Source organism: Borostomias antarcticus (genome assembly GCF_949987555.1).
Source record: "Borostomias antarcticus genome assembly, contig: scaffold_89, whole genome shotgun sequence".
NCBI lineage: Eukaryota > Metazoa > Chordata > Actinopteri > Stomiiformes > Stomiidae > Borostomias > Borostomias antarcticus.
The window spans coordinates 267,469-281,025 of NW_028175833.1; the positions used below are offsets into that span (position 1 = coordinate 267,469).

Consider the following 13,557-nt stretch of genomic DNA (forward strand, 5'->3'; position numbering starts at 1 on the left):
TACCACTCACACACACATATACCACTCACACCAACCTATACCACTCACACCAACCTATACCATTCACACACCTATACCACTCAAACACACCTATACCACTCACACACAAGCCTATACCACTCACACACAAGCCTTTACCACTCACACACAAGCCTATACCACTCACACACAAGCCTATACCACTCACACAAACGTATACCACTCACACACCTATACCACTCACACCAACCTATACCACTCACACACACACACCTATACCACTCACACAGAAGCCTATACCACTCACACACACCTATACCACTCACACACGAGCCTATACCACTCACACACACCTATACCACTCACACACACCTATACCACTCACACAAACGTATACCACTCACACACACCTATACCACTCGCACAAACTTATACCACTCACACCAACCTATACCACTCACACACAAGCCTATACCACTCACACAAACGTATACCATTCACACACACCAATACCACTCACACAACCATATACCACTCACACACACTCACACACACTCACACAACCCTATACCCCTCACACACACCTATACCTCTCACACACACCTATACCACTCACACACCTATACCCCTCACACACACCTATACCCCTCACACACACCCATACCTCTCACACACACCTATACCACTCACACACCTATACCCCTCACACACACCTATACCCCTCACACACAAGCCTATACCACTCACACACACCCATACCTCTCACACACACCTATACCACTCACACACCTATACCCCTCACACACACCTATACCCCTCACACACACCTATACCTCTCACACACACCTATACCACTCACACACACCCATACCACTCACACACCTATACCACTCACACCAACCTATACCACTCACACGACCCTATACCACTCACACACACCTATACTACTCACATGACCCTATACCACTCACACACACTCACACAACCCTATACCCCTCACACACACCTATACCTCTCACACACACACCTATACCACTCACACACACCGATACCTCTCACACACACACCTATACCACTCACACACACCGATACCACTCACACACACACCTGTACCACTCACACATACATGCACACTCATGCACACTGTCTGTCTCTCTCTTTCTCACTCACTCACTCTCACACTCACTCACTCACTCACTCACACACACACACACACACACACACACACACACACACACACACACACACACACACACACACACACACACACACAAACGCAAGCATGCACACACAAAAAAGGAGGGGAGTGTCATTGTCCTTCACCTATATATATCACTGAGGCAAACTTGGCAATAATACAAACTAAAGACAAACTAAACGGTGACACATGCACAGGACAGATACAAGCATGCATTTACACGATGGGCCCTGAACGGTTCTCTATACATGTTTTCCCCAGGGTGGGCTACAGCTCCCCCCCCCCCAACCCCGCTCTCACACAGAATGTCAGCTGATTGAAACCCCCTATGAAGACACATTCTCCTATGAGAGAGAGTCCAGCTTCAGATGTTACTACTGTACATGTACAGTGAAGTAAAGTCTCCATGTCCCGTCCACCCTAACAGGCCAGGCATCCCAGATGAGAGGCCCTGCGGGGGGGGAGCGGCCGGATGCTCAGCTGACCTGTGGTCTGGTACTCAGTGATTCCCGGTTTTGAACGAGAGGTCCTTTATCTGCAAGGCTTCTCCTTCCATCTCCAGAGGCAGTATTCCAAAAAATATTGTGATAAACATTCTACAGTATATTTGTTTCTACAATGGTCCAAAATTCTTAAAATGCTCTGGAACTTAAACAGGTATTTTCATGTTTGAATATATTCTTTGCCTTAGTTTCAGTTGTTTGTGGTTTGTTGTTGTTGTTGTTGTCACCTCACATATACTGTAGTTTGACAACGTTTCCACATCAGAATCAGTTTTGTTTACATCCCTGGTGGACAGACAGTCTGGAGTATGGTTGACTCTGGTTGCACATGGCCGGGTTGTGCCTGCTGCTGGTCGGGGGGCTCAGCAGGTGAAGTCTTCGAAGTTGCCCTGGCCGGGGTGGTGAGGTAGCATGTTCGCAGGGTATGTGGACGGCGTTCGCAGATTCTCACAGGGAGCCTGTAGAGAGCACAGAGAGAGACGGGGGTACAGCAGCTTGTAAGTGACCCAACATGATACAACACCATTCTAACATTATTTGGAGGTTATTTGGATGTTACTTTGAAGCTACAGCTGTACATGAATTAACATTATTTTTATTTGGATATTAACTAGACTAATGCTATTTGTATGTTACACTGACTGGTGTGTACTCAACAGTAGGATCAAGGTGAAAGGTGAAACCAACAAACACAGAATCACACCCAAGATAAAATGGCCAAAGAATAGTTTGGACAGGCAGAAAGCAGAGAGGAATAGGGGTGAGGTGAGGATATGGGTCCAGCGGAAGGGTGGACTGCTGGGTAAAGTGTGAAGTGGGACAGAGTGCAGGGTGAAGGAAGGATTGCCAAGTCAGTTTAATGAGCACAGCCCCAGACTCACACTCACTATTAGGCTTCACTGGCTTCATTTACTCTGAGAAATCTAGGAGCTGTCACACTTCCCTGGACTCTGAATTCTGGCCCTGCCCGCCCTGTCCTCCATCTGTGATTAAAGAACAACCATTCCACTCTCCTTCCCTCCGACCCTTCTCTCTCTCTCTCTCTCTCTCTCTCTCTCTCTCACACACGCACACACACACACACACACACACACACACACACACACACACACATACACACACACACACAAACACACACACTTTCTTCTCTAAATCACTCTGTATCTCTCCCTCTCATCAGCCCTCTGCTGTCTGCCAGTCTCATTGTAAGGTGTCTGTCTGTCATGGCGGCGCGTAGCGCTGGTGAACTGACATGTCTCTTCACGTCGTCCAGGCTCAGGACCGCTCCCCTGTCGTTGTTGTTGCTGCGTTTGTGTTTCTTCTTAGAGCACCGGCACAGCTTGTACTTGATCACCTACAAACAGAGCCACAAAGCAAACATCAGTGCTGAGCTCTGTGCACCAGGAGGCCGTATACGGTCTGGCAGGCAGCCAAGTCAACGTGAATCATCTAAACTAACTAACAAACAAACAAACACCAGAGGCCTGCAGAAAGTCTGAATATATGAATATCATCACAACTACATCTTAAATGAGATTGATGGTGCACTTTTGTAAAGATATCTGGCAGTGCTGGGGACATTAGCAAGCCTATAAACATTACACAGCATCTCATCTGGATTCAAAATATTTTCAATTTTATCCATAAATGTAACAAATGACTTGGTGAACAGAATAATGAAGTCATAGAAATGCATGGCGGCACAGTCAACAGCTGACAGACGCGTACTGATGAATAATCATCTAGAATAGCACGGCTTAAATGTTAATGCATTCAACATGGCTGCAATGACACATGTAGAAGACACAGTTGAGTTGCAGGTACCTGGGAATGACCTGCAAACTAACTCCTCTAACTCATCATCTCAGGTACCTGGGAATGACCTGCAAACTAACTCCTCTAACTCATCATCTCAGGTACCTGGGAATGACCTGCAAACTAACTCCTCTAACTCATCATCTCAGGTATCTGGGAATGACCTGCAAACTAACTCCTCTAACTCATCATCTCCTTATCCGATCTGCTTACGTTGCAGAGATACTTACAGTACAGTATGTGGACACAGGGAGTTACATTACATGCTATTCCATGCTATTATATGCTATTACGTGCACATTCTGAAATAGTTTGATATAATCTTGCAGAGGTGGGCAAAGGCCGAAGCTGGTCACCAACATTTTTTGCTTCTTTTTTTGTTGCGTTTTTTTGGAGCAGGCCATTGGTTCCAATGCACGAGACCAGAACAATCGAACACAGATAAGTCATTGAAGTGAACCCAAACAGTATCTAGAATCAAAGATTCACTTGTGGACAGAAGGTCATATTCTGGGAGAACTATCTATTAGGGTTGGGCGATATCAAACATTTTAAACCGTTAAAAGGTCCCCCTCCAAAAACGCGGTATTTGGTATGCTTTTTTTTTTCCAAGATCATGCAGCGGGAGGAGTGTTCGCACGCTGAAAATGTCAACTACAGTGCTCTGTCCATTTGTCACACAATGAAGACAGAGCACACACATAGCAGACTTGTAGTCAATGCTTAGCTTTTTCTAGCACTAAGCTAGCAGGTGCCAGTTAGAACTGTATTCTCGAAATGTTACCAGTTAGCCAGCTCAAGTAGCTTACAATGAAACTCCAAATGCCTATGTTTACTCGCTGGTGTAACCAAATGTCTAGCTTAAAATGTTTATTAAAATAGAGAACAAGATGGAGACGACAGTCCGGTGACTGAGGAAATTTTAGTTGACTTCAAACGGAACAGAATAGAATGCGACTCACACGAGTAGCCTGATGTTACGCCGCAATATGGCCCCCGAGGGGATACCTATAAGCCCCGAGGGGATACCTATAAGCCCCGAGGGGATACCTATAAGCCCCGAGGGGATACCTATAAGCCCCGAGGGGATACCTATAAGCCCCGAGGGGATACACATAAGCCCCGAGGGGATACCTATAAGCCCCGAGGGGATACCTATAAGCCCCGAGGGGATACCTATAAGCCCCAAGGGGATACACATAAGCACTCTCATTCACAACAAGTCAAAGACAATGCTCTCATCTGTTCAAGATTCTATTGGTCGAGCAAATGCAAAGCTCAGCCTTTACTTTGTTAGACAAAAAATAGCCTCGGCTACATAACACTAATAAAATAGACGGGCGAAACGGGAGCGTTCTGAATTGGCCGACTTATCAAGAAACATCATTATAAAGCCCTGGGTGTGATTGTAGGATAATCTTTTTTTTATTCGTATGTTGTTTTTATTGCTGTTCATTTAAAATCAAGACCTTAAAGGTTTGAGGCTACATTTTTCAATTGGGAGAGAATGCACAGCCCTTTATGGCCTGTTAGGCTATCATGTCGTTTTTATTTTGATTATTACCTAGGCCTACTATAGCCACACAATAAAGATGATTATTACCTAGGCCTACTATAGCCACACAATAAAAAGGTGATTGTAATAAAATAAAATAATATAATGGCAGTGCATGGAATTTAATTTATTTAAATAATTTGGATGGATGTAAGAGAAAATGGGATCATATACAGTAGGCCTAGTCTGATGAACTCAAGCTCAGTGGATTTGGGCCTAGACTGGGCCTCAGGCCGGCATGGAAAAGACTGAATGATATCCTAATAAAATACCATATAGAATAACTTATGCCGAATAACGAATTACTAGTTAGTTACTTATGAACACTAAAGAACAATCAGCTTAATTTAGAAATGTGAGCAATGCCTCAGAAAAAAGGGGGAAATGGTCAAAATCCAGCACAATGTTTTAACTGATGTTTTCCTCACCTCATCTAGCGGTGGGCAATTTAGCACATTAAATATAATAAAAATAATAATAATAATATATTTTATTCAGAAACTGTAGCATAATTCATTAGATGGTTTTGCTGACTACACCGTCCAGATGTTATCACACCATGGTACCGTAATACGGGAAAACCGCCCAACCCTACTATCTGTGGTAGAAACATACAGCACCTGCCCATTATTAGATCATATCACCATCATATCTGTGGACATCTGGGATCGAGACTAAAGTACATGTGGTGCTTTTTCTGTAATGTAATTAGAAGAAAAAGGGATATTGTAGTGGGGAGGAAATTCCACTGCACTATCCCTTTAAGGCAGAGGCTGCCTTGTGACAGAGTCTGATGAGATGGGGAGAGACAAGCAGACAGTGCTGGAGGAGAGAGAGAAAGAGAGATGAGGTGAGGCAAGCAGACAGCGCTGGAGGACAGAGAGAAAGAGAGATGAGGTGAGGCAAGCAGACAGCGCTGGAGGACAGAGAGAAAGAGAGATGAGGTGAGGCAAGCAGACAGCGCTGGAGGAGAGAGTGAGGGTGAGAACAGAGGAACATCTGAAGCTACCAGACATCGAGAGAGAGAGAGAGAGAGAGGAGAGAGAGAGAGGAGAGAGAGAGAGAGACCTGTGACCATATAGTAGACAAGAAAGGGAGGTAGTGTAATGGGGGGGGGAGGGGGGATGAAGACGGGGGGGTTAAAGGAATGCCAGACAAGAGCAATTGAGCACCGATAAGTCATTGAAATGAACCCGAGCCATTTCTTGACCGAAGAAATGTGGAGGTCTGTGAACCAGATGTCCCACCTCATACAGATAGTCAAACAGCTCCAGGATGGTCAGGATACTGGCTCCGATGAACAGGCCCATCTGCCCGCCAATATCGCCTGGAAATACAATCAGTCACACAGTCGGCCTTCGGTTGGCTGAAACCACAGGAATATCTGTGTATGCTTGTGCAGATCATGTATGTGAGTTACTGTGTGTAGTAGTCAGTCACAGAGCAGGGGAAGGACTGACAGTCACCGCCATGTTCTTACCCAGCAGCCCAGCCAGCTCGTAGGCTTTCTTCTGCTCTATGGTCTCATAGTTGAGGGCCTCGAAGAAGATATCCAGCACCAGGATATTATCACTGTCCACCGGAAGAGAGAGAGAGAGCGAAAGAGAGAGGAGGGATAGGGAGAGAGAGAGAGGGATAGAGACAGATAGAGAGGGGAGAGAGGGATAGAGTCAGAGAGGAGGGAGAGAGAGACAGAGAGAGAGGAGGGAGAGAGAGAGGGGAGAGAGAGAGAGAGAGGGGAGAGATGGAGAGGGAGAGAGAGGGGAGAGAGAAAGAGAGAGGGATAGAGACAGAGAGGAGGGAGAGAGAGAGAGACAGAGAGAGAGAGGAGGGAGGGAGAGACAGAGACAGAGAGGAGGGAGAGAGAGACGGAGGGACAAACTTCAGTAAATGCTATTCACAGCCTTTTCTCTATCATTCCTATCATCTGGCGAGGCCGTCTGTCTGTCGGTCCGGCCAGCGTGTTTGTTTGTTTGTGTCCTAATCTGCAGATGAGAGCGCAGATGTGGAACATCAAGCGATAGCCGGCCTCTGGCTCCCATCCAGCCTGAGGAATATGTGGGGGAAATTATGAAAGTTGTTTGATTTCACTCTGTTGTTTCCTGGCCTGGTTTCCTCTGGCTGGGACTCATTTGAGATCCTAGGCAGCTCAGTTGAGCTGGAGTGTTGAACTGTCAGGATTCAATCCCCATCAGTGTTCAAATCAACACCACAGCTTCTCTTTGTTCTATTTGCCTGCTGGCAGAAAGCTTACTGAAAGCTGGACAAAATCTGACTAAAATCTTGACGATTTTACAAGTTTATCAAAATACATTTGATCCCCCCAAAAAATACACGAATGAGAAACTATCAAAACAGGTGATACAATCTCCAATGCATAGTAATGTACATGAATAATGCAAATAACAACCAGAGCTCCTTCTACCCTCTACCCTGTTCACTGTCAAAGCTCAGCACCGAACATGACTTGCCCCTGTTTAACATGATTATCTTGTCATCCACAGAGAATGGAAATTCATAAACGGTGTGAACAAAGTCCTAAACATCCTCTTATCACACAGGTCAGCAGAGACATCCGCTGCTCTGTCTCTCCTCGCTGCTCTGGCTGACCAGGCGACCATCTGGTCCAGACCGCAGATCCACCATCGGCCCTCTGAGGCTCAGAACTCTGGTGATGCCTGCGACGACCCATCAGTGACATGTCAACTGCACGTCTAGACAACTGTGATGGGGAAGCAAGCCAGTTTAAAGACAAGAGGAGGTCTTACGCGATGTACTGCTCGGTCTTGTTGAACTTCTTGGCCAGGTACTTGGCGGAGGCCTTGCTGGGGATCTTGACGAAGGACATCTCCTTTCCAAAGCGTGTGGTGTTGCACGGCGTCTCACACACACAGTAGTCGTTGTCTCTCTCCACCAGGAAGTCTGGGGACAGGCCAAGGAGCAAAGATGTTACAAGAGGAGGCTGAGATCAGTCCTACAGAACCTTGCCCAGCACTGGTGGACAGAGGGATGCCACGAGGGTCCAGGTCCACATAAATCAACAGGAGTACACCCTTATTTTATTTTGGGCGAGCTATCCCTTTAAGGCAGAGACTGTGTTGTGAGTCAGATGTTAATGTGAGGGAAGAGAGAGAGAGAGAGAGAGAGATGCGGAGAGACAAGCAGACAGAGCCGGAGGAGAGAGAGAGGGTGTGGGTGAGAACAAAGGAACATATGAAGCTACTGGACACGGTTTTTGGGGTGCATTTCATTCATCCCAGAGTCTGCAGGGTCTAATTTGGTCATGCAAATCGTCAAAGGCTACTGGCAATAGTCCAATGCAATAGGCATAATTGTCAAATTTTGTGAATTTGCTCGAACAAAGTATACACATCATCGAAGTGCATCCAGTGAAGGGGTGGTATTACTGAACATGGCGCAGGGTCCCTTTCCAAGCCAATCAGGGCTGGATATGAGGATGGATGAATGAGATTAGAGTTGCAGAGGAAAAGAAGCTAACGCTTTAGGCTACACAGGAGATCGATATCTACAAGAACTACAAGATGGGCGTGGACTACAGTACGAGAGCGCAAATTACAGAGCCAAATAATAATAATAATAATTATTATTATTATTATTGTTTTTATTATTATGAATAATAACAATACTACTACTACTAGTACTACTACTACTAATAATAATACACTTTGTTTGTATAGCACCTTTCATACAAATAAATGCAGTTCAAAGTGCTTTACAACAGAGAGTGCATGCACGGAGTGCTTCACATAAAAATAGATAAACAAAACACAGGAAAATACGATGGAAGATAAAACACAATACAAGATAAAGATAAGAAATCAAGTAAAATACAATGTAAAAATGACATTATACAACGGTTAGTTCTGGTTCTTGATTCTGATTGGCTGGAAGCCGTGTTAAAATACTTTGTAACACACACCTGGGACCGCATATCATTCCATTTTCAGTATTAATGCGCCTCCCATTTGATCCAATGCATTGTAGTTATTGTTGTTGCTTGGCAACCCTTTTGTTAGGGGAACTATTTTACTCGGCGGAATTGAGGGAATGGTGCTTCGTTTTGAATAAATGTTAATATTTTACATTGCTGTGTGTTTATTTTACACTAATAGCTATAGTAACCGTTTACATATAAAAGCAATAAACCACTCGAGGCCGTGTGTTATAGTGATTTTATAACAGCAAGGGGGTTTAAGGTTTAGGTTTTACTCCGCTTCGCGTCGTGCCTAACAACGCCCCCTAGCTGTTATAAAATCACTATAACACCGGCCTCTTGTGGTTTATTGCTTAAATTTAGTAAAATGTTGTACTGGAGATTTACATTTAAAAAAGAAAAAGTGCAGAAGCCCGCAAGTGCAAAAGGAGCTAGTTAAAAGGAGCTAGTTAAAAGCTAAAGTGAAGAGATTTTACTTTTTTATCTTTCTTTTAAAAGTATTTAGCGCGCTGGCGTCCCTGATATCTATAGGTATTGTGTTCCATAAATTTGGGCCATAATTGACAAAGGCTGCACTCCCGATCTTCTTCCGACTATTTCTTGGAAAACTATTTCTAGTAAACCAGCAGTGGATGATCACAGTGTTCTTGAAGGCACATAGTTGACAAGGGAGTTAGCAATATAGCTTGGTCCTTGCCCATTAAAGGAGTAGTAGGAAAATGTATGTTTAGCCCTGTTTTAAGGTTTAAGGTTACTTATGATCATATACAATGGTTCAGATCAAAACGTTGACAAAACTAGCTCTTTTGAGAAAGTCTGATAATTGCTCTACCACTGTTTTGGTCATACAATGGATGTGGGTGGGCACCATGAAAAATCATTCAAAAAACATGTTAAACTCTCAATTTCAAAGACAAGAAACTCACCGAGGTGTTAGTTGGCATTCTGACATATAATTCGCCATAAAGTAAGATTCTAGTTCATCTGGAAAGGCTTTTTTAAATATTTAGCATAGAACTATTTAGTCGCAGCACATACCTGTGTAAACTTCAGCTTGAACTGATTCCGATCTCGCGCAACACCTTGAAGTAGTTCAGCTTCCTGAATCCCCTCTGCGGATTGATCTACACATCTACAATGGTCGCTTCAATACAAGTCAATGGATTTCATAAAATGATCAATAAACCCCTACAGGATTCATACTTTGCGGCGAATTTGATGTCAGAACACCAATGGACACCAATTACCCCCTCGGTGAGCTTCTTGTCTTTGAAATCGAGAGTTTAACATGTTTTTGAAAGATTTTTTACGGTGCCCACCCACATCCATTGTATGACCTAAACAGTGGTAGAGCAATTATCAGACTTTCTCAAAAGTGCTAGTTTTGTCAACGTTTTGATCTGAACCGAATATGATCATAAGTAACCTTAAAAAAAGGGCTTAACATGCATTTTCCCTTTACTACTCCTTTCAGGGCTTTGTATATATGAGGAAGACCTTAAAGTCAACTCTAAATGTTACTGGAAGCCAATGCAGAGCAGCTCAGACTGGACTAATGTGCTCTCTCCTCTTGGTTTTTGTTAATAGTCAAGCTGCAGAGGTTTGAATGAGCTGAAGTCTGTCAGTGCCAGTGAAGACTGCATTACAGTAAACAAGTCGGCATGAATTAAAGCATGAATAAATTTTTCTGCATCCATTTGATTTATAAATTGCTGTACTTTAGCTATGCTTCTAAGGTGGAAAAATAGGTTTTCGTCACCTTGTTAGTATGGGACTTGAAGCTTAGATCTGAATCTAGGATAACACCAGAACGTGTAACCTCAGGTTTAATCCAGGATGTCAGTTTCCCCAGATTTTTAAACAGCATTTCTCTTTTTGTTTTAGGGCTGATCAATAGGATTTCAGTTTTGTCCTCATGTAGCTTTAAGAAGTTATTGCTCATCCATTTATTTATTGCTAGAAGACGGTTAGTAATGGAGTTTATAGCTGCAGCATCGTTTGGTAAAGCAGAGATGTACAGTTGTGTGTCATCTGCATAACTATGAAAACATACATTGTGCTCTCTAATGATATCCCAGAGTGGCAGCATGTATAGTGAGAATAGCAATGGACCGGCAAAGGCAGCTCCCTTGTTTAACCCCAAAGCAGGTGTTATGTTTCTCAGACACATGATCTCCAAGCCTGATGTAGAACTTTCTCCCTTTGATGTATGTTCAGAACCAGCTTAACACACAGTCAGAGAGACCAACCAGCCTTTCAAGATGATTGATGAGGATGTCATGGTTGGTCATGTCAAACGCTGCACGTAGGTCTAATACAGTAGGACAAGAATTGAGGCCTTATTTGTATCAGAGTTAAGTCTGCGGTCGCGGATTATTTTAGTAAGGGCAGTTTAAGTGTTATTTTCTTTGAGAAAGGAGTTTAATTGTACTGAGACTATATTTTGAAGTATCTTACTAATAATGGGAGGTTGGATATCGGCCTGTATTAACATCTAGGTTGGGTTTCTTTAGTAGCGGTTTTACAACAGCTGTTTTGAAGGCATCTGGGAAGATGCCTGTTTGAAGAGACGTATTTATGATCTTCAGGACATGACTTGAAACACTGTCAAACACCCGCTTAAAGGCTTCTGTTGGTACAGGGTCAAGACATGAGGAGTTACACTCAGTGACAATCTTACAAAGCTCTGGTAATGTGATACGTGTCAATTTCCCCATGGTTACATCTTTTTTTACAGAGTTTGCTGAGGTCGTCTAGGTTTATATCAGAGGTAATACTGGCTCTAATTGCTGTTATTCACGAGTTCTTCACATTTTGGTGCTGAGGAGGGGGGTGTTGATTTACTGGTCTATAGCAGAGATCCCAGCATTCTGTAATAATCTTGGAAAAGTAATCCTTTCTTGCAAGGTGTGTTGCTTTGTTGTAGGCAGTCATGGCTTCATTGTATATATGTTACAGTGAACCGTAAGACTAGTTTCCCTCCTCTTTCAGCTGCCTGACATTCTCTCTTACTGTAATTTCATTAAAGGAGTAGTAAAGGGAAAATGCATGTTTAGCCCTGTTTTAAGGTTACTTATGATCATATACAATGGCTCAGATCAAAATGTTGACAAAACGTGCACTTTTGAGAAAGTATGATAATTGCTCTACCACCGTTTTGGTCATACAATGGATGTGGGTGGGCACCTTGAAAAAACATGTTAAACTCTCGATTTCAAAGTCAAGAAGCTCACCTGTCCAGTAGTTTCAGAAGCTCCTGAATTCCTTTGGAGTCATCCTTCTTATTAATATGAACGTTCAGATCTTCATTCAAGATTAATTAAGCAATAATACACTTAATGACGTTAAAGAACAGGCATCGAGTGTATTATTGCGATTGTATAACACACACCATTATAATCAACAAAATCATTACATTATTTTAATTTTAATTTGCTCTCAAACTTAAGCTTTCTGCTAGATTTAATTTTCAACGGAAAGTAGTTCCTTAGCGACTCTACGAGCATTCTTTCCCTGGCAACATGCTTGGGATTGCGTTCCTTACTATGGGCCTAGTTAACACTAGTTGCCGGTGTGCTGCCGGTTATAACATAACTTAATTAATCAAACTTCACATCTAGTTCAGTCTTTATCCACCTAAGGTAGCCAAGAGAAAAACAATAGCCTATGTTTCCACCACTTGTTAGCCTACTACAGTACCACCGAAACATTTTCATATGGGTTGCAAAATGGCTCGCATCAACGTCTGCCGACTGTAATTAGGCTACAGTAGCCTACATCGCCTGCTGAAACATCAATGCAACAAAGCACAAAGATTATTTCATTTATTTGATTTCTTAAACGTAGAAAAATCTACCAATTCACCTCTCATTTGCCATAGACATTTTATAACATTATCGAAACAGCTGTTGCGAGTTGTAAACATCAAGCGCTGCGGTGTAAACGTTGCAATGGAAATCACAGACTCAATGCAAGAAAATAACAGCGTAGCAATACGTTAAGTGATGAGGCCCTAGGCCCTAATCAGCTAGCCGTGGTTCTATCATGATTAGTACACGGCAGTTGACCAATCAGACTCAAACCTACCCGTTATATATCTATCATATCCAGTGATACCAATTTAAATCAGCTCTGAGAATTCCTGTAGAAATACTGATGAATATCTTGGTGGCCGAGATAGTGTAATGATAATGAATACTGATAATTCTGTTTTGAGCAAGATATTCAAACGATGTACATTACAAACAAACTGAGTAGAGAAAATGGCTGCAATCCATCTTCCTTTCTTGTTCTATCTAACTGACTGATAAAAATTATAGTTTGGAGGACAAGCCTTTATCAGTGTTGCTACACCAATAGAGTTGTTTAGCCAGGTCTTGACTAAAAACATGCAATGCTTCTTTTCAGTTACAGTATCAGATCATTAACCAAAAAATGATTTGTTAGACAATGATCTGACATTAAAAAGAGCTAATTTAATCTAATGCGCATCTAATGCGCTATACAAATAAAGCTTTGATTGATTTAACTGTAGAGTTTATGTGACAGGACA

General features: G+C 42.9%; 1 protein-coding gene across 2 annotated transcripts in view; it reads right to left on the minus strand.

The window, feature by feature from the left end:
* Positions 1 to 2,042: 2,042 nt before the first annotated feature.
* Positions 2,043 to 13,557, minus strand: part of asic1b (acid-sensing (proton-gated) ion channel 1b) — a gene marked incomplete at both ends in the record, with an annotated part of 75,491 nt that continues 63,976 nt past the window's right edge. For both annotated transcript variants that reach the window (XM_084463038.1, XM_084463039.1), the window contains 5 exons: positions 2,043 to 2,138; positions 2,933 to 3,034; positions 6,298 to 6,377; positions 6,531 to 6,622; positions 7,819 to 7,972. In XM_084463038.1, the coding sequence (XP_084319164.1) occupies positions 2,043 to 2,138; positions 2,933 to 3,034; positions 6,298 to 6,377; positions 6,531 to 6,622; positions 7,819 to 7,972 (524 nt within the window). The remainder of the gene's footprint in view (positions 2,139 to 2,932; positions 3,035 to 6,297; positions 6,378 to 6,530; positions 6,623 to 7,818; positions 7,973 to 13,557) is intronic.